Below are 20,769 nucleotides of genomic sequence, written 5' to 3'. Positions count from 1 at the left end.
TAATAAATGAATATATATCATATAATTTATTTATGAGCATGCACATCTGTTTCAATTCCTTGTTCCAATTTCAGGCAATACCGCAATCGGTGCTATCGAAAACTGTATGTAAAGCCTTACAAATAGTTATACACATATTATTATGTTTGTGTGTGTGTGTGTGTGTTCTAATAATCAGTGGCGATCAAACTTGATTAAAAATAAATAATTGATATAGTTACAACATATTCAATGTCTGGAAATACATGCAGTGGTTGGCACTTACTTAGGGCTAAGATATTTTTATCGTCCGCGATATACTATCAATTTGTTTCGCGAATATTTGAATTTTAAATGTACGTACACATCTCACTTGCATACATATGCAAAGTATACCATTCGTGGGAGTTAGTTTTGTGCAAAGTGATACATACAGTATGTCAAGAAACTCTTTACACACTGAAAATAAATTAAATTTTTTGACTTTGGATAAAAAAATAATGGCCTTTGGTTCAAATTTATCAAATTTTTTTAATTCATAACCATTCAGGGATTAATTATAAAGTAGTTAGTGAAAAAAAAATAACAAAACTAGAAATAGGTAACTTACAAAACAACAAAAACAATGATTACTCATTTTTGACACTGTCAAGAAACTCTTTACACATTTCGTTTTCGAGCTCTGTTTTGATCTCGTTCTTAGAAAAAACGGGACTTTACCGTAATCTATGCTTTTGGCGTTGCTCAGTGATGTTCTATTTTAGCATTGACTTTGATTTGGTTGCGAACTTTGACCGGTGCACATCTACAGACTAACTTTCTGAAATTTTTAAAATGCCTGGCAAAAGACTAAGCTTTGACGTTGTCCAGTTGATTTACTATAATCACCAGTTGGGCAAATCTGTTGCAGACATGGTAGACATGTTTTCAGTATCAAGGAAAACAATTTACAATGTCCTAAGTCGCGCGAAGAACGAAGGGAGACTGGAAACCAAATCTGGAGGTGGCCGTAAAAGGAAGATAGACAAACGGGCAGACCGCATAATCATGAGGAAAATTAATCAGAATCCGCAAATAACGGTCAGGACTCTGGCCAAGGAACTTGACGAAGAACTTGACTTGGTTGTTTCACACGAAACAGTACGCCAGGTTATTCTACGCCATAAATACTCTTCCAGAGTGGCACGAAAAAAACCGCTGCTTTCGTCGGTCAATGTGGAAAAGCGCTTCACTTTCGCTGTTAACATGATCAGTAAGCCGGCAGAGTATTGGGATGCCGTCATATTTTGCGACGAAACAAAAATGATGCTATATTACAATGATGGTCCCCCCAGAGTATGGCGCAAGCCGTTAACAGCTTTAGATAACCGAAACATCATTCCGACTGTAAAGTTTGGAAAACTTTCGGTTATGATTTGGGGGTGCATCTCTAGCCGAGGAGTGGGAAATATTGAATTTATTGAGAACACAATGGATGCCAAACAGTACCTCAAAATTTTAAAAACAAATTTAAAAAGCAGTGCGGAGAAATTTGGTCTCATTACGGACAATAGGGCCAAATTTAAGTTTTATCAAGACAATGATCCCAAACATAAAGAGTCCAATGTGAGAGCTTGGCTGCTTTACAACTGTGGAAAAGTTATTGATACACCACCCCAGAGTCCCGATCTTAACCCCATTGAAAATTTGTGGGCCTATTTGAAGAAGAAAGTGGGAAAAAGACAGCCCAAAAACCGCAATCAGCTCAAAGAATTCATATTGGAAGAGGGGCAAAAGATTCCCTTTGAGTATGACCTACAAAAATTGATAAATTCGATGAAAAAACGGCTCCAGCATGTAGTCAATGCTAAGGGTGGACATACCAAATATTAAAATAAGTTAAATATATTAAATAATTACGAAGAATTTTGAATTTAAAAAATGAAAATATTTTGTGTAAAGACTTTCTTGACAGTGTCAAAACTGAGTAATCATTGTTTTTGTTATTTTTTAAGTTACCTATTTATAGTTTTGTTATTTTTTTTCACTAACTACTTTATAATTAATCCCTGAATGGTTATGAATTAAAAAAATTTGATAAATTTGAACCAAAGGCCATTATTTTCTTATCCAAAGTCAAAAAATTTAATTTATTTTCAGTGTGTAAAGAGTTTCTTGACATACTGTACATATTATTTGCATGCAATCTAAAAAATGAAAACTGATGCTGTTGGTGAAAATCTACATATATTGCATTTACGATTATCTGCATTATCTACGCGAATACATTCCCATGTAGCCAGTACAAACAAAATAAATTATGAAATGAACCCTGTTTTAGAACGGTCTACCCGGAACTTCAAAACAAATTTGCATATTCAAATGCAAGCACGCAAAGAGTAAAGTGAACGTTGATAATAATATTAAAAATAACGCGATTCCCTAAGATAAAATACATAAGTTCGATTTCTGATACATACAGCTGCGCCGAAAAAAATAGCACCAGGGGACTAGTGTGTCTATATTGACGGATTTTGCATAAGCAATGGTTCTAATGAACGTTGTTAAGAGTAATATGTAAACTTTAAGGTATAATTTATCGTATCCCAGAGCACTGGTATGATTTGCAAACTCCAAACGAAAATATTTGAAAAGAAAAGGATTTTATCAGAAATTTGGGCACCAACAAAAATAGCACCAATTTACAAAGAAATCAAAAAACTATTAAATTCAAAGAAACTTCCCACATTTTTTTGTAAAATATGTTACTTTAGTTGTATTTAAAGGTTGGCATTTTGTTGTAAAACCTTTGGCAGCAAAAACAGCAGCTCAACATATTGGAATTAAAGCTCACCTAATTTTCGCATCTTTTCCTTGGGATATTGATCCACGAACCATGCAGGATACCCCAAACATATTTATTGTTCTTTGATTCCGCATTAGAAACATATTTTTTAACTTGATCCAAAATATTAGCAATGGCGCTCAGGTCTGGAGACTGAACAGGCCAATCTATTGCACTAAGTAAATTGTGCTCGAACCACTTTCGAGCTTTCTTTCTAGTTCGTTTTGGGTCATTTTCCTGCTGGAAGACACAAAACAACTCTATTTCGAATTCTACATAAAGCAGAATCACTGTTTCTTTGATATTGACATAGACATGTTGATCCATAATGGGTTTGTGCCATGTATTGGATCACCTACTTAGTACGAAAATCATTCCCATACGATCTTGCTTGCTTTTCTATGTCTAATGAATTTACAAGTGAGTCAGGGGGTTGTATTCTGCATTCGGTAGTCGTTTCACAAAAGAACAAGACCCTTTTACACCAAAAAATTAATTTAGGCTTTAGTCGGACCACAGGATGTTTCTCCATTTTCTTTGGCCCAACTTCAGTGCTATTTTGCATAACAAACTTTTATTGCCCTATGCCTTCCCGTGAAAAGTGTAATTTTCCTAGGACTACGAGTACCCATTTTACGTTCTTGTAAACAAGATCTAACTTTCCTGGTACTTGCCGATTTTTTAAGATCCTTGCTTTAGCTCTGTGGCCGACTTAAGTGGGTCCTCCTTGCTCTCACGAACCAGTAGTTTTACCAGAAATGGGGATATCGCGGCCTTTCATCCACGTGTTTCTTGTTGGAATACTTCATACTTCAAAGCATTGCTAATCATTTCTTTTGAACAACCGACAATGTTCCCAACCTTAGCATAGGTCCTGCCTTCTGAAATGAAAGTTTTGATCCTTTGGCTTTTTTCTTCACTTTAGTGCTTTCCAAGACCCATAACTACTTAAATTTTGTAACTTTCTTGTCACAATCACCTAAGGCCACCGATTTTTAATTCAGTCAAGAACTTAAAATATCAAGAAGCTCAGAAAAGTAGAAGCTTTTACATAAAACAGTTACTGGTGCTATTTTTGTTGGTGCTCCATTTCGCTCCTCTTTCGCAAAATTGCCTAAAGTTATAAGAACCGTTAGAATTGAGAGAGTAAGCACACTTCTCTCAGAGAGGAGGAATATAAAGCTACATTATATTGCAGTAAAGTCCAGCAAATGTTGGACAGTGGTCTTGTTTTGAAGGAATAAAGACGGTCGTCCCTACTGGTGCTATTTTTTTCGGCGCCACTGTATGTACTCTTCTTCAGTGAACATGATGAGGGAGTCGGCACACGATATCAGCATGGAGACGTGGATACAGTGGATTCTGGAGGCGATATCCAAAATCAGATCCCAAAAACAGAGGCCATCCGTTCAGAGGATATGCCAGGCCATCGGCACGCACCACAAGTTCCACGAGGACATTGTGGCCGAAAAGCTGGAGAAGGCCGTGGACTCGGGAGCTGTGATTAAGGTCTACAACAAGGGATTGCACTCGTACAAAGCGCCCATGGCCAAGCGTCGGGTCAAAGTGGACAAGAACACCAACCTCTACAAACTGGTAGCGAAAGCGGTGCACGATCTGGGCGAGTGCGAGGGATCTACCTTGAAGAGCATAGAGAACTATATTCAGAAATTCAACTGCATCGACCTCTCGCCCAATGTCGACTTTAAGACCGTAATAAAGGCATCCATCAAGAAGGCCGTGGACGCCGGCTTTCTGATCCAGGAGGGTAAACTGTACAAAAAGGGCAAGTCCCTGACCACGCCACGAAAGTGTGTCCCCCAGGCGGATGTGGTTATAAAGGGGGAAGACACTTGCACCCATTGCTCCGGAAACTCTCAGAAAAACCTCAATGGCATTCCAGAGCCCCTGAGCTCCTGCAAGCAGTGTGGCATCTCTCTGCACACCACATGCGCAAACATTGCCGGCAGATGCAAGTCGCAGTCGTATGTGCTGCTCTACATGCTCGTCACCAAGGGAACCCTGTGGGACTGCCAAAGCTGCGCCGACTGCGCTGTCTGCAAGATGCGCAACCGTGGACCCTGTCTCCTGCAGTGTTTCGTCTGCAAGGACCATTTCCACCTGACTTGTCTCGACACGATACCCGACAAGAAGCCCAAGCATCCCTACAGGTACAATCTACACCTCTCTCATTCCGCAGATTGTGCTGATCATAATGAACGTTCTGTTTTAGATGTAAGACATGCTCCAAGCAGAGCATTGAAAACCCAAAACTTTTAAAAAAAGATGCCACAAAAATCAAATCGGAGGCTGGAAATGAAAAGTAAGCTACGATAATCCTAAATATACGCTGTATTTTTATTTTAATATGTTTATTTTCAGGCTGTCGTCGTACGACAGAGTCGCCTTCAGCAAGCGACAAATAATCAAAAGGGAGGGAAACGCCGAGAGTCCCTCAACCTCGAAACTATGCGTCTACAACGATGGGAATGGCCAGAGGAGGAAACTATCGGGGTCTGGGTTGAATGCCAGGAAACTAAACATAAGTGAGGATCAATTCGAGTTCCCCTCGAAGCAGAGTAAGTCACAAATACTACAGGGAGGCTACATCGCTAGCCAAGAGACGCGAAAGCGCACGTTTTCAGATCTATCGTCGTCAAGCTCCTCCAGTGACAGCGAGGACGACGACGATGAGGACGACGACAGGAACAGGAACGACAATGACCAGGATGAGAGCACCAGCTCGGAATCATGCACTTCCTCGAGCTCAGACTCGGACTCGAGCGAAAGTTCCAGCGACAGTTCGGAATGCGACGACGAAAACGACGACGAAGACTATGACACCGATCGGAGCACGCTAAAGGGCAAGCTAGCTGAGAATGATAAGCAGAACAACTGCAAGCTGAATGCCGGCGGCGCCAGTGAACGCCTTAGTTCGCCAGAAACCAATGAAGCGGCGAATGAGAATTGGGGATTCGCAGCGGTTGCCAAGAATCCAATTGATATATTTGTGAAGTCCAAAAACAATGGGGGAGCCAAAGGCATTAACTATACAAAGCAAATGGTAGACACAGGAGGCTATGGAGCGGCAACAGCAGCAGCATCGCTAATCGTTAGGGTACCGAAAGGCACCGGGCCAATGGCCACACATGCTTCGACAGCAGATAAGGATTCAAAATCCTCTGCAAACGTGCAGAGGAAAAAGATTGTGCCCCTGAAGTCGATGCCCCTCGATGCTGGCAAATCGTACAAGAAATGCGAAGAGGAGGAGGACATTCCATACCTCACAGAGGAGACTGTATTAAAGTGTCAAATGATGGAGCAAATGGATCGTTGCAGAGACACAAAAAGCGAAGGGAAAACCAATCCGGAATCGGAAGATATGTGTGCGGAAAACATGAAGCGCACCAATCCGTTTGGTACGTAACCGAGGAGGCATAGCTATTAAATCCATTAACAACTATATTTATAGAGAATCAGCCGCTGCCGCCATGCGTTAATCCAGTGGATGTTGATTTGTTTCAGGAAGTACTCCACAAAGCCGTTGTCCAGATGTCCAATAACTGTCAGAAGATGACGGACGTGGCCCAGCAGAAACAAGGACAGCACACGCTGAGTCCCAAGTCCATTCAGATCGGAAAGTGGGACATTGAGACATGGTACTCCAGCCCTTTCCCGCAGGAGTATGCCAGGTATACATCCCACATTGTTCGATTTGATTTCTTCGTTTGCTCGTTCTAGTGATCGTAGCATAGATCGTATAGAATATCATTGCTTATTGATACTATAAATTATTGATATTATTGTATGATTGATGTTTGATTTGATATTTTACATCTCTTGCAGGCTCATCAAACTCTTCCTGTGCGAATTCTGTTTGAAGTACACGAAGAGTCGGTCTGTGCTGGACAGGCACCAGAACAAGTGCATCTGGAAGCAGCCGCCTGGCACGGAGATATTTCGCCAGGGGAATATCTCGGTGTTCGAGGTGGATGGCAATGTGAATAAAATATATTGCCAGAACATGTGCCTGCTGGCCAAGTTCTTTCTGGACCACAAGACGCTCTACTACGACGTCGAGCCCTTCCTGTTCTATATTCTAACGAAGAACGATCAGAGCGGCTGCCACCTGGTTGGCTACTTTTCGAAGGAGAAGCACTGCACGCAGAAGTACAATGTCTCCTGCATCCTGACCATGCCACAGTATCAAAGGCAGGGCTACGGCCGATTCCTAATTGACTTCAGCTATCTGCTGAGTCGCGAGGAGGGCCAGCTGGGAACTCCCGAGAAGCCGCTCTCGGATCTGGGGCGTTTCTCGTACTTTTCCTACTGGAAATCCGTTGTCCTCGAGTATCTGTACAAGTATCGCAATCAGCCGAAGATCACGTTCAAGGACATTGCAATCAAAACTGGTCTAGCCATATTGGACATTGCGTTGGCATTCGAACTGCTGAACTTCATCAAACTGCGGAAGAACGATGGGGACATTCGGTATCAGATAAACGTGAACATCGACTGGAAGAAGGTTCTCAGCCACAACAATAGGATGGCGCACAGCAAGACGCGCATTCTCATAGAGGCCGACTGCCTGCGCTGGAGTCCCTTGCTGTCCGTCTCTAAGTTGCCCAATATCATCAAGCCGATCTCCAATCGGGAGTACTTGAACAACCAGCTGATGCAGAAATCCGAGTACAAAGAGGAGTTCCCTGAGGACACCAAAGTCGAGGCCAAACAAAGTATTACCTCTTCGAAGCCCATTCCAGCGAGCAGTGGCGATGAGAACATCAAAAGCCGCAGTGGGGAAAGGCTGGAAGAGCAGAGGGAAATCCCGCGCAAGCGCCGGTCCAGCGAGGAGTTGTCGAAGCTGGTCACGGGAGTGGGAAAGAAGATTAAACTGGCGCTGGAGCAGCAAGCGGTGGCCGACGACCACTCCTTTGGCGACAACTCCGACTCATCGGATTGCAAGTCCCCAAAGAACTCCAGCGAGCTCTCCGAGCACTTGACCAAACGGGCCAAGAGACTGGCCAAGCGCAATGATCTGATTCCGCACACGAACAAGCGCAAGCATTTTGAGCGGCAGCTAGAGAATAATGCACACGATCAGAGCCTATCGTTGGGTCAGAGCCAGTCTGAGTCAGAGACAACCCCTGCGGTGCAGCCTGCACTCGACGCTGGATCTGCATTGGAAGAGCCACCCTCCAAGGAAGTCTGCAGAAATCAGGCCGAAAAGGCGGAACACACTGATAAGCCAGTGAATATCGTACCCAAACTGAGGGGCAAGCAGTCCAATGGGAAGCGATCCGAGGAGTCGCAGTTCACAGAAGCCACAGACTCACTAGCAGCTCCAGCTTCAGCTCCGGCCCCAGCACTCGGCACTGAAAAATCGATGAAAACAACGCACACGGAAGTCGTTGCCAAAGCATTCGAGACGGAGAAGAGCGAGGACGAAGGCAACAGCAGCATAAGCGAGCAGGTCCTAGATGCCGTGGCTAAGAAAACTAAAAAGACCGTATTCGCGGATGTAACGTCCTACAATATGAACAGTGAGATCGAAATAAAGTATAGCGCAACGCAAAAGCCGACAGAAAATGCAATGGAACCAGGAAAAGAGGCCAATGTCAAGGAACATAAAATACTACAGCTTGAAACTCCAGTTCCACCTCCAGCTGAAGCTTCAGCTTCAGCTGCTCCTGAGCTGAAGAGTCCTGTCATAAGTAGTAGTCCTCTGGAGAAAAAAGAAGAGGTTCTTCCTCCTGTGGCCCCACAGCAGCAGCCTGCTCAGCCTCTGGCTGTCCAGGAGAAGTCTGCCAATCCCGTCTGCATGGCAGAAGAAAAGAAACCGAATCTGGATATGAGCTGCCTGAAACCAGAGTCATCCGTGTTTACAGAACTTCTGCCGCCGGTACAGCCAGCAGGGGCAGTGGCAGTGGCAGTGTCGCATGAAAAAACCAAGGAAATCGCTCCTCAAATGATACCCGAGGTCCCGGTTCCGGTCCCGGGCCCGGTACCGGTCCCAGTCCTGCAAAAACCGATGGAAGTGAAAAAAGTCGATGTGGTGGTCCCTACACATCCATCACCTGCCAATGCTGCCAATGGCAATGCCAATCAGCGGGCGGAGGCTGCACATTCATATGTGGATCCGCCAAAGCCACAGCCAAATCCACATATACAGTCCCAGCCGCAGGCACAGGCACAGCCACAGGCATTCAATGAGCCCCACACGCAGGGACATAATGATCAGCTTAAGACCAAGGACAATGGGGATATCAAGGAGAAGCCGATTAAGTGCAAGCCAGCGCAAGAAACGCCCGTGGTAAAGCCCGAAGTCCACCAGGTTCCGGAAAGGGAGGCGGTGAAGCCGGACCACCAGGTGGTGCAAGTCAAGGAGGAGGACAGATCGAACTCACGAGGCCCCCCGCTTCCGCTCCCTCGAACGTTGTGCCCGTGGTGCGGGAGAAACTGCAGCTAAAGGGGATACCAGAGCACACGCAGCTGCAGAACCCGATCCCCAGCCAGTTCAACATAAACCAGATGCCCAACTACCATCACACCTCCCAGTACTGGCAGTGGGACTACTACAGCTACAACCTGCATTTGGCCTCGGCTACGCAGAAGGGCCAGAAGCAGTTCCAGAAGGACCTGGCCACGACCATGGCCTACACGCACAACCTAACCCAGAATCTGTATCAGTCCGCCAACCACCTGGCCATGCACCACGCAGCGACGCACCATCAGATCCACCAGACCAAGGAGAAGCACAAGCTGGAGCGAAAGAACACCGGCAAGAAGGAAGAGCATCCCAAGCTACTGTCCGGCGGCAATGTGCCCAGCACTTCCCGCGAGGACGCAGCACATGGCCACAGCAGCTGCCACGAGTATGGCGTGAATAATCAGGCTGCGATATACAATCAGAAGTGTGCACCGCAGCAGAAGATGTTCAAGCCATCGCCCGAGCAGGCGCAGCAAATGAAGTCCCTGGCTAATGCTCAAAACGCGGTGCCCAGACAAGGCAATCCCAATGCAAATCCGAACCCAAACCAGGCCGAATCGTCGGCTCTGCTACCGAACTCGGTTAATCCACAGGCGGGGGGGACAGTGGCTGCCAAGCAGAAGCTCGAGCACGGCGTTAACTCGGCTTCAGTCATTACGCGCGAGGGTAAAATTAAAATTGGTCATCCGAACATACACGCGGCTCCTCAACACTCGAACCTGCAAGTGCCCGGGCAATCCGAGGTCAACACGAACATGGTTTACAGTCCGGAGGCGTCGGCGAATGCAGGAATGCAGCAGCATTACGATTGCGGAATAAATGCCCAGATAAATATGGAATCCCCCGCCAACATTGGCAGCGCCATTAACCATGGCTCCGACAACATCCAGACCGCCGCCTCGAATGTGCACATGCATCAGCCGCACAGGCAGTACTCGGACTGCTCCATGCAGAACCAGCCAGCCACCACCCCCATGCACATGTCCATCCAGAACTCGCACATGCAGCAGCAGAACAACCTGAACATGAATCTGGCCCCCGAGGGATCGCCGAACATCAGTTTGCTGGCGAATGCCCAGCAGCAGCAGCACCAGCAGCAGCAGCATCAGCAGCAGCAGCAGCATCAGACTAGGAAGTTGAATACGCAGGTAATGCTATTGCAAATAAACTATTTGTGGTGCAGTTTTTAATTCTTTTTTATTCTACTGCAGGCGGATAACGCTAATGTTAGTTCTCCTACACCGTCGCATCGAGCCACCACGCCCAAGCAAATACGCAGTGGCAATGCTGCCCAGCAGCGTGACGCCAAAAACTCGTCCGCGTCGACCACAACGACGAATGCGCATCACCAGATTCCGCAAGGCGCCGCATCAAATATTCCAAAGTCGCACCAGGAGTCGTTGCACAACCTACAGTTCTCGCAGCACGGACATCAGCAGAATATGCAGCCACTGGACTATGTGCCAATTCCACAGATCAGTCAGAACTTTGCGACCAATCCCTCGAACTACGACATTGTGGGCATGCCACCTGCGGTCATCCAGCAGAGAATGTCGCTCAACAGTTCCGTGCATCCGCTCGCGAACAGCCATCAGCGCATCGAGCAGCCGTCGTCGGCATGCGCCGTCAACAATTTTTACTTGCAAAACAACATGCCCGCCAGCGAGAATGCCCCCCGGGTTCCTGTGTCCAGTTCGCTGGGGCCGCCATCTGCTGGAGCCAACAACAACAACGACCAAAGGCAGGCCACTCAAGAGTCTATATCGGGATCGAACAGCAGTGTCACTGGCGGCACTAGCAGCGGCTCCTCTCTGGCGGGCAATCTGTGCAGTCTCTCGAAGCTGCAACAGCTCACGAATTGCCTGGAGAGTCAGCCATGCAATACGTCGCCGGGGGCCCAAGTGAATTTAACGCCATCGCCGCATCACCCGATTCCACCCAACTCAATGACCCCGCCCCCTCACTTGCTGATGCAGAACAGGAACATTTCCACGCCTCCCAACATGCTGCAGACGCAGGTGGCACCACAGCAGTACCACAAGTACTATCCCGGCAACATGAACATTGCCCCGATTGCGTCCACGCAGAACCCCAGCCGGAACACGCGGAACACACCGTCCGCACCCGTGCAGCATACCTCGGCGCCAATAAGCAGCACAAACTATCGCACCACCAATATCCACATCAGTCCCAATCTGATGGCCTCCTACGGGGCGATGAACAGCTATAGGATGTCGCCGCAGCAGTCCCCACCCACTGGTGGCTACAGTTCGGGGAGCGAGTATCCCAACTCCCAGATACCGATGCAAATGGGAGTCATGAATATGCAATCTCAATACCAAGATGCTTGCGTGTTGCAGAGAGCCACACAATCAAATCCGATGTATCCAACGTATTCTCCTTACTTACCTCTCAACGGCACCATTCGCAGGTAATGGGTGTACACATTTTATATATTATTGTATTGACTATAATTTCTATAGAAATGTGTGCTGTAAATAAATCTTAAATATATATTGTCAATTAATAAAACAAACCAATACACACGTGCTTTTTATTTTTAGTATACAAAGCAAGTACGAGTATATATGTACATATATTGGTATTGTATTTTTTTTTTTTTAAGATTTCTGGGAATTCTGTACAATCATTCAAGGATCCTGTGATCATATGTACATACATCTCTCTATAGAAATCTCTGTAGGTTCTTTGAAGTCGCAGTCTGCAGCAGATCTCAACATTTTGAGGGAACATTTGAAAAATAATACTACTTAACTTCATTAAAACCCCAAAAACACGGATTCTCGATTCTATACAATTTTATTTTTTTTTGTTGCTCTGAACGATGTTATTTGGAAGCATGAATTGAATTTGCAATTGGAAGCCGTTCATTGGTTTGGTGGTGTCTGAATTTCAGACTCATGTTACGTTAACACTAATCAGCCCTTTCGGATGAGCGGAATATTCAATATTTGGCGAGTACTCGAATGCGAGACGAAGCGGATGTAAATGCTCGATGTACTTGTTTGCGTTGATGGCCATTTTCTCTGTGAGTCTCCATTCCAATTTGCGTAATTGATTGCGTTAATCTGTTTCGAGGCGTTACGGTGTAACAAGTTTCTACTGGACACAGAGTTTAACATCATCCGCATACATGAGCACTCGAGAGTATGTTAATACCGAAGGCAAGTCATTAATAAAGAGTGTAAGGAGTAAGGGGCTTAGATAGCTGCCCTGTGGTACTCCCGATTGGTACTCTCTTGTGATTGAGATTCACGCAATTGCGGCATGCTCACAGACTTTTGGGAGGAGTTGAACCACAGGAAGCGAGGTAAGGAAGTATGAACTACACGGATGAATGTTTCAGTATAATACCATTACTTTATTTCTTACAGCTAACATTTTTTAATCAAAGCTTGTTTATATTTTCGAATGTTTTTTTTTCATTTGTTTTTAGATGTTTTATTGTAATTATTAGATGGAGGTAGGCATGCACTACACACACTACCCGTAGCCAAAGAGAGACCAATCTTCGAATGTTTGCTCGAATGAGTTTTACGATTCCATATCCATGGGCTTCTAAATTAAATAGATTTGGATAGAACGAGTTGTGTAAACACTATGTTAAAATCTAAGAATATTTATTCATTTTTCGTTTGTATCTTTTCATAACGAAAATGTGTAAACTAATGTTATCCATTTAAAGGGAATTAACTATAATATTGTAATAAATAACTTAAATGAAAAATAACCTTAACGGTAAGGAAGCCAGTTTTTCTAATGGTTTCGAACAGAAAAGATTCTTAAACTAAAAAATATTTTTGCTCTTTGAGTATAATTAAAAGAACAGAACCTACTCCTACTTTTAAAACAACAGCGAAGAAGCGCAACTTTATAACCTTTAAAAAAAGAAAAAAATTGTCCTTTTTTATTAAAATTAAGTTTGAGGAGTGGCATCTTCGCCCTCAACTGGACACAGATAAATAGAAGCAGCATTTATTTACATTCGTTATTGCGACGACCACTCGTTGATTGGGTAAGTAGTGCTCCCGTTGTACGAGGGCTGTCGAATAGACTCATTTGACGCTGGCGTATTTACAACTGAACTCCAATGTGGTCTGGGAAATACATTTGAGTTTACATACGACGACGGCCCACCGATGTATCCTGTCGATGGGTGTAGGTTGGAATGGTAGGGTGCGAAATTCAAGTTGCCGTAGGAGCTGTAGTTGTTAATGTGATAGCCGCCGGATGCGGGCGGGGTGGCCTTGTGCTTATTGTCATAGTAATCGTAGTATTGGGGTGGATATGAGTGCTGAAAGTGCTTCGGTTGGAAATATGAACTTTCTGCCGTCTCTGTTCCGTTTGGAGCAGGCGGATGCGAATGCGCTAGTGGCACATTCGACGGAACAGGATTGGCACTATTGTAGCCTTCGCTGCCTGCAGGTAGATGATTCTGATGTTTGTACGGCTGCTGTTGCTGAGGCTGCGACTGCGTCTGTGGCTGTGACCCCAGCGTCTGCTGCGGAAAGTTCAAGTCACAAGGCATCTGATGTGGATTTGGACCCGCATGAAGGGGGGCGGCTAAATTATTATTTGGTTGCGTTTGTGGCTTAAAATGTTGTAGATTCTCTGTGGCTTGTTTTCTTTCCTTCGAGCACATTTCTATCCGGCTTGAAGTTGTTTGCGCGCCTTCCTTATTCTTCACGATATGTGGCTCGTCATCAGAGGTCAAGTCATTTACAGTTTCTACAAAAAATAATAAAACCCTTTAAGCATTTACAGAACTATAAGAGTTATACAAGGTATACCTTGCTCGGGCGTTTGTGGCTTTGCTACATCTGTGTCACAATCGGACGTTATGTCAATTACATCGTCCTTGTTCGGCTTTTCTGATTCATTTTTAGCCGTCGTTCTTATAGCTATTATTTTTCCGCTGTCCAATTGCATGTAGATGCCTTTGGTGGACTTCAAAACCATCACCCGTTGTCCAGCCTTCAGAATAATATTGGCCTTGTCCGACGAGTTCGTGGGGATGACAACATCTGGAAAGAGCATTCAATTATTACGGGGATTGAGGGAGGCGAATCATGTAAAAATACATACCAAGCGGCAATGTCATTTCCTGTGCTGTCATTCCTTGCCGTTGCCACACATCTGCGGGAATCCAACGAGTTGTGCGTCCTCCAGCAGAGACAGAGGTGGTCGACTTTACCTGCAATCCATTATATACATACATGATATATGTTTTATCATGAATTCATAAGGTACTTACCGGTACTTGTGGTCGGGACACAATAGTTCCATCATTATTCACAATCTTGTAGTGCGTTTTAACGGGAGCATAGGCAAACTTCTGATTAACGGCTGCCTTCTTTTCCAGCTCGTAGCTCCGATGAGCCTGTCTTTTCTCAGCCTGCGACAGTTTTCTATCCTTTTGATCAACCAACAAGCTGTCGTGCAAGAAGGGTTCCTTGGTCACACAGTGCCTGTGGAGCTCAAGGAGGGTATTGATGATAGGGTCTACATGCACATGGGGGATCGGGGTTTCAGCTTTTTCCTTTTCCGTCTTAGACGGAGACTCATCACAGGTGCCATTCTGTGGTTTAGGCTCAACTATTTCAGTCGCATCTCCCTCTGCTGGGTCTATTTTCTCCTCTTTTGGCGTTACTTGCTCCTCTGTTGCTGGCAGTGTTTTCTCATCTGCTTGACTAGCCTTCTTCTGTTCTTCTTCTGGTATCGCTTCAGGCTCATCCTTTGGCTTGATTTGCTCCTTTGATGGCTCTTCAGCTGGTGGATTTTTTGACGTATCTGTGGCCTCGTCATCAGAGTCATAATCGTGGCACAAGTTCGTTATCTCCTTCATGGAAAGATGCGCCTCGGGATTGCATTCGTCGACAATTCGGTCGGACATGCCTTGTTTCTTGATTTGCCTATCATATATCTTCTTCTCCAGGCATTTGTCCATTACAATTCTATACACATAGCATGGCTTGGTCTGTCCGTATCTAAGAACAAATTATTGTTATTCGATGGTTGTTGTATTGCCAGTAGGTCGTTGTGCTTACCTATAAATCCTATATACAGCTTGCGTATCGTGGCAGGGATTCCAACTGGCATCAAAAATGATAACACGATTCGCTCCAGTCAGATTGATGCCCAATGAGCCAGCCCTCGTCGAGATTAGAAATAGCTTCACTTGACTATTTGCATTGAATTCATTGACTAGCCTCTCCCTTTCCTGCGAGGAGGTGGACCCATCCAGACCTGCAATCAATCATTAATTGGGTTGAATAAAAGGTGGTTTTTATATGACGAACACTTACGAAAGTATGAGTAACTTCTGGTCCAAAATTGATTGGTGCCGGGCACGTAACTGGTCTTCAGGTAGCCCTCGAGTATGTTCAACGTAAGGAGGGATTGGCTAAACAGCAATATACGGTCGCCGAACTGCATACTCTCCTTCAGGATGCAAAAGAATATCTCCATTTTGGGCGAATTCTCTATTTGGCCAGCCACATAGTTCCTCATTAGATCGACCGCCCATGAACATGAGAATTCGTCGTTCCGTTTAGTCTTCATTAGCTTTTTGTTTGCCTCGAAGCCAATGCCAGTGCCGCCGGCTACGTTCTTCAGGCCCGGCACGACACCACAACCACTTGACTTGGAATTGGCCTCATTGTCCAGCTGATTATTGGAACACGGCGTTTGGATATTCGTTTCGACTGTTTTTATCTCATTTGTGTCGAGATCCACAATTTCCGAGGATCCCGTAATACTTTCAAAGTCCTTCGACATATTTGTATCCGTCTGTTTTATCACCTCAACAAAGCCCGGTTTGGACAGGATGGGACAGCTCGATTCCATCCAATAGTTGTTCTTTCCTATGGTTTCCGAATCGAACGACCCATAATTGAGGGGTTCCCCGTAGGCCAGATTGGGGCTGCTGCAGCTCTTGTTTAAATATTTCGCATTTAGATCGGATGCTACCGGGGGCATATTGAACAGGCCTTCAGTTTCGTTGGAATTAGAGGCCACTTCAATGGTTTCGCTGCTCTTCTTCTCACAGAGAGGAGACAGAGAGGCCGAGGCCGCCATGTTCGATGAAGGATTGGATTCATGATTGGAGTCTGTGATTGGAGTGGGAGCGCTCTTCGAAAGCTCTTCGTCGATTTCTAAATCTAAGTCAGTCTCACATTTCTTCAGAAATTTGTACAGTACATCCGGATGATTCCAGATCTTACAGCAAACAGCAAAGGCCTTCAGGGGATTGGGAAACGCCTTCTTTCGCACCACATCAGTCATAAAGGTGTCGTAAAGCTTCCGCTGGAATGCTGTCATTTTCACCAGAATAACATATTCGTGCTTCTGCGGCAGCGTGATCTGCAATACCTTGTGGGAGCGTCGCTGCACGAAGCCCAGCAGCAGGGAGTGCAGCACGTGCGCTCTGTATCTCATAAGTTTTATGTCGTCTGGGGTGGAGTCCACGCACTGGCCATTCTGGATGGGCCTCTCGAACATGTTGCAGAACTCTGTGCGGGTTCCCAAATAGTTGGGCCGCACAAAATCCACCATGCACCAGTACTCAAGAAGGTTATTCTGCAAGGGGTAGCCCGTAAGTACAATGCGGCGACGAGTCCGTATCTGCTTCAGGGCCAGGGATATGCCGGCATGCGAGTTCTTGATCCTATGCCCCTCGTCACATATCACCAGATCTGGACCAGGTTTAACGAGTGCTTCGAACACCCGATTCATTAGATCGCTGCTGGCATCGTGGCCATCGGCCCTAAAGGCGTTGGCGCCTTTCCGCTTGCGGGTTCGCACCAGCTTCAGGGCCAAGAGTCGGAACAATTCGTATCCGATCAGCAGAACCCCGCCTTCTTGCACCCAATTCAATATAACTTTCGCGCGAGCAGTGAGTGTCTTCTGGTGGTCGTTCAGAACATAAATGTCGAATTGGCGCGGACGAATGTTGTGGTCGGCGGTGTAGCGGGGCACCCACATATTGAACTCGCTCAACCAATTCTGCAGCGTGTTGATGGGCATCACACAGAGAACCGTCTTGGCGGACGTGTGTCTTAAGAATATATCACAGAAGGAAACAACTTGCAACGTCTTGCCCAGACCCATGGAATGGGCAAGAATGCATCCGAAGCCGCTTGATTTGTTGAACCTTCGTGTCGATTCAATGATGTTGTCGTACAAGAAGCGAACGCCTCCGATCTGGTGCGGTTTTATCACCTTGGCTATTTGGGGGGCCAAGTACAAGGTCTCCTCGCCCTCGGGATGCGCAATGTTGACTACTACTTGTCCGTTTTCATCTGGAACATTATACAAATCCTTGACATGCATGCCACTGTTATGGGCATCGTCCGACTCGTTCAAGTCCTCCTCTTCCTCCGACAGGAGTATGCAGTCGTCATCCGAACTGTCATCAATGGTCACCACTTCCCCGGACGGCTCCACGCTGCTGGCCTCCTTATTTAGCACGTCCTCGATGCTACAGCTTAAACTACTATTCGTCTCATCAAATGTGTCCGACACGACTTCCTCCTCGGGAAACTCGACGGGAGTGTCGTTAGCGTTAACGTTTACGTTAACATTGACGGGGTTCGACACGGAACAGCTGTCAATTCCCTCGCTCTCGTCCAGCTGCAATATGCGGAAGAATTGCTTGTGGACAACCTGCTTCTGGATTTCGCGCATTGACTTCTGTTGACCAGCAACGCGAGCCAAGCGTTCGGCCTCCTCCTTCTGGGCCGCCAGCGTGGTTGTGTCCAGATTGTTCTCGTTCATCACATCCCTAATGTTCTTCCTGAGATGGAGGAAGTTCTTCTTCTCCTCGGCAGCCGTTAGATTTAGACCGATTTTCTTGTTCGTGCCCTGCTCTACATCTTGGACAGAGTTCTTTCGCTTGTGGCCGTGAGGTACTGCTGTAATATTCTTCCCCACATCCTGTGGGATGGCGATGGCTGGATGTGGGATTCTGGTTTTGTCCGCGGATGTGTTTTCCACAGTGGGGATCGGCATCGGGTTCGCAATATTGATGTCTGTACTCATCTCCGGCATCTTAGCAGGTATGAGCGATCCACCGATGGCATTGATGGGCGGGGGATTGTGAAAATACCGCCTCGGGTCATCCGGAAACATAAGCGATGGATGAAATTCATGTATATTGGGCCATGCTTCTGTATTCTGCAATCGTTGAGCGCCCGGATAATTGGGGTTTGACTCCTCCATGTTTATTTGTGATGATGATGTATCCCTGCAAAGGAGGGGATTCGTCAGTTGGAATTTTTTAATCGAACTAAATTGCTTGGAAGGTGAGTTAGTCTTTACAGGATGTCGAATATATTTGATTTTTAAGAATGTCGACCGACATGAAGCCACAAAGGGTTAAACATTGGAGGGATGGGCGTTGTAAATAAACTTTTTATACTTTATTCTTATTATTGGACCAGATTAATATTTGCCAACATACATACGTACATACATACAGATGTAAGTATGTCTGTAAAAGCAAGTGTAATTAATGGGTGGTCTTCATCCGAACATACATACATATTAACATATGTAGGCATACATACGTCACTGCTCACACTTCACTGTTAACAGCCGTGAGAATGTTGATGAGGTCTTACATCAGAAGAAGGCGTATTACAACTCTCCAGTGCCATTAAAACTATATGTACATACAGGCCATGACGTGCTCAGTCAATATAACATACATATAACTGTGCATACTATAGGTACATATAAATATGTCCTGGGACAGTGGACAGTTCTACGGCAGCTATGGCTTAAAGCCGAAAATAATCTCCATTAGCTTTGGACACCAAGTACCTACATACATTTGTATGTATGCATGTACACATTACATACAATGTACATGTAAGAATGTAAGTACATACATACAGAAATCGTAACCGGAATGGAATCATTAGCTCTTATATACCTTTGTATGTACATGACATACATATGTACATGCAAAGCGGACTGTTTATGGTGAGCATTATTAAACACTATCATATGAATACACACAAATTTAATTACAAAGGGTACTTTTCGTGGGATTTTTTCTTTACAAATTAAAAGAACATTACGTATATAAATAAGGAAAACTGCACTCACTACTATACGTACATTTACATGCAGCCGGCGAATTTGATTTTAAGATGAACGATTTAACAACACAGGTTCTTAATTATTGTTAGTGCGTACATATGGATGTTTTTCTTTATGCACTAAGTATTTGAAGATTCAGTTTTTTCTATTGTAGGATTTTGAGATTCACAATCTATAGGGTCCAATACATGTTGGAAGAGTAGCTTTTAGAACATGCTTTAATCTTTTATTAAAATGTTACTCTCGATTGTATTTTTCTCACTGTTTTCAACGTGTATATATGTATGTATATAATGTATACATTACTCTACATAGATACAATACTGCAGTGTGACCGCGATGCAAAAAATGTGTGTGACCGTAAACAAATGTTCACATACAATGAAATACTGAAATCTGACATCGATAAAAGATTTTTTCTCAGCTGATTTTAACCCGATAGAAAAACTTAAAAATTCTTTACAAGGAGTTTTTATGTTTTGTTGCGTTCGTTATGATATACAACGATATACAATTTCATGGTGTGAGATTATACTGTAAGATATGAATATAAGTTTATAAGATTTGAATATTAGTTTAAGATTTACACATCGATAGTATTATAAGAAATACCAATGTACTCGATATATCGATACTTGTCCTCGACAAGTATCGATATGCCAACACACATTCATTCGAATACGCCGATCAAGAAAGAAGAACATATAATAATACCGTGCTATTAAAAGTTTACATATCAGGTGTGGGGTTTGCCCAAAAAAAAAAAAAAAAAAAAACTCTGCGATGAACAATGCAGACATAAGAGCGAAAACCAAAAGTGACCTTAGCGACATATTGCGTAGCGACATAACGTATATTTTGATCAAGACCAATTACGTACAGCAGTGAAAAAAATCATGGAAGACACGCATGAGCTAGGAAATACGGCGCCAAGCGCAGACGAGACTATGCAGGCAGACATTTTTGCAGTCCCGGTTGAGCGCGAGATAGATAGAGACAACCGTAGTGCACAACACGCAGTAAAAGCGGCGCCAGAAGAATATGGTGAAAATGTGCAGAAGGCTCGAGAAGCATTCATGCCGCGACAAGACAACGCTTGTTCGAAATTGACCATGCGATCAGATGAATACGAAGAAGAATCGCGCCGTTTGCAGCAGTTGGAACAATTGTACGTTTCTCGCAAGCGCTTAGCTGATCTCAAATTAAGCATATTGAAAACGGAGAAAGAGGCTATGGAGTTGGAAACGCCGAGAGATTGCATCGACTTGACACACATTGAGGCGTTGATGCGTCCATTTTCTGGAGATGACGACCAGGCTGTAACCAGTTGGATAAGTAACTTTGAGGACAT

At 44.8% G+C, this 20,769-nt stretch overlaps 1 protein-coding gene, 1 long non-coding RNA gene and 1 pseudogene across 2 annotated transcripts in view; 2 read left to right on the top strand and 1 right to left on the bottom strand.

The window, feature by feature from the left end:
- LOC117189633 overlaps positions 1 to 481 on the top strand; it is a 39,114-nt gene extending 38,633 nt beyond the window's left edge. Inside the window, exon 4 of the long non-coding RNA XR_004473485.1 lies at positions 75 to 481. This is a non-coding gene — a long non-coding RNA (uncharacterized LOC117189633). The remainder of the gene's footprint in view (positions 1 to 74) is intronic.
- Positions 482 to 2,299: 1,818 nt separating this feature from the next.
- On the top strand, positions 2,300 to 11,835 carry LOC117189626 (annotated as a pseudogene).
- Positions 11,836 to 12,652: 817 nt separating this feature from the next.
- Positions 12,653 to 19,709, bottom strand: LOC117190373 (helicase ARIP4-like). The gene is made up of 7 exons (XM_033395454.1): positions 19,437 to 19,709; positions 15,620 to 18,558; positions 15,362 to 15,560; positions 14,569 to 15,301; positions 14,400 to 14,508; positions 14,105 to 14,338; positions 12,653 to 14,042 (listed from the first exon to the last, which is right to left on the bottom strand). Coding segments are annotated over exons 1-7 (4,956 nt in total). The 5' UTR covers positions 19,439 to 19,709; the 3' UTR covers positions 12,653 to 13,302.
- Between the last annotated feature and the right edge of the window lie 1,060 nt (positions 19,710 to 20,769).

The sequence above is a fragment of the Drosophila miranda genome (assembly GCF_003369915.1).
Source record: "Drosophila miranda strain MSH22 chromosome Y unlocalized genomic scaffold, D.miranda_PacBio2.1 Contig_Y1_pilon, whole genome shotgun sequence".
Lineage (NCBI taxonomy): Eukaryota > Metazoa > Arthropoda > Insecta > Diptera > Drosophilidae > Drosophila > Drosophila miranda.
Note: the sequence above shows the minus strand (reverse complement) of the source record. Positions and strands in the feature narration are given on the sequence as shown.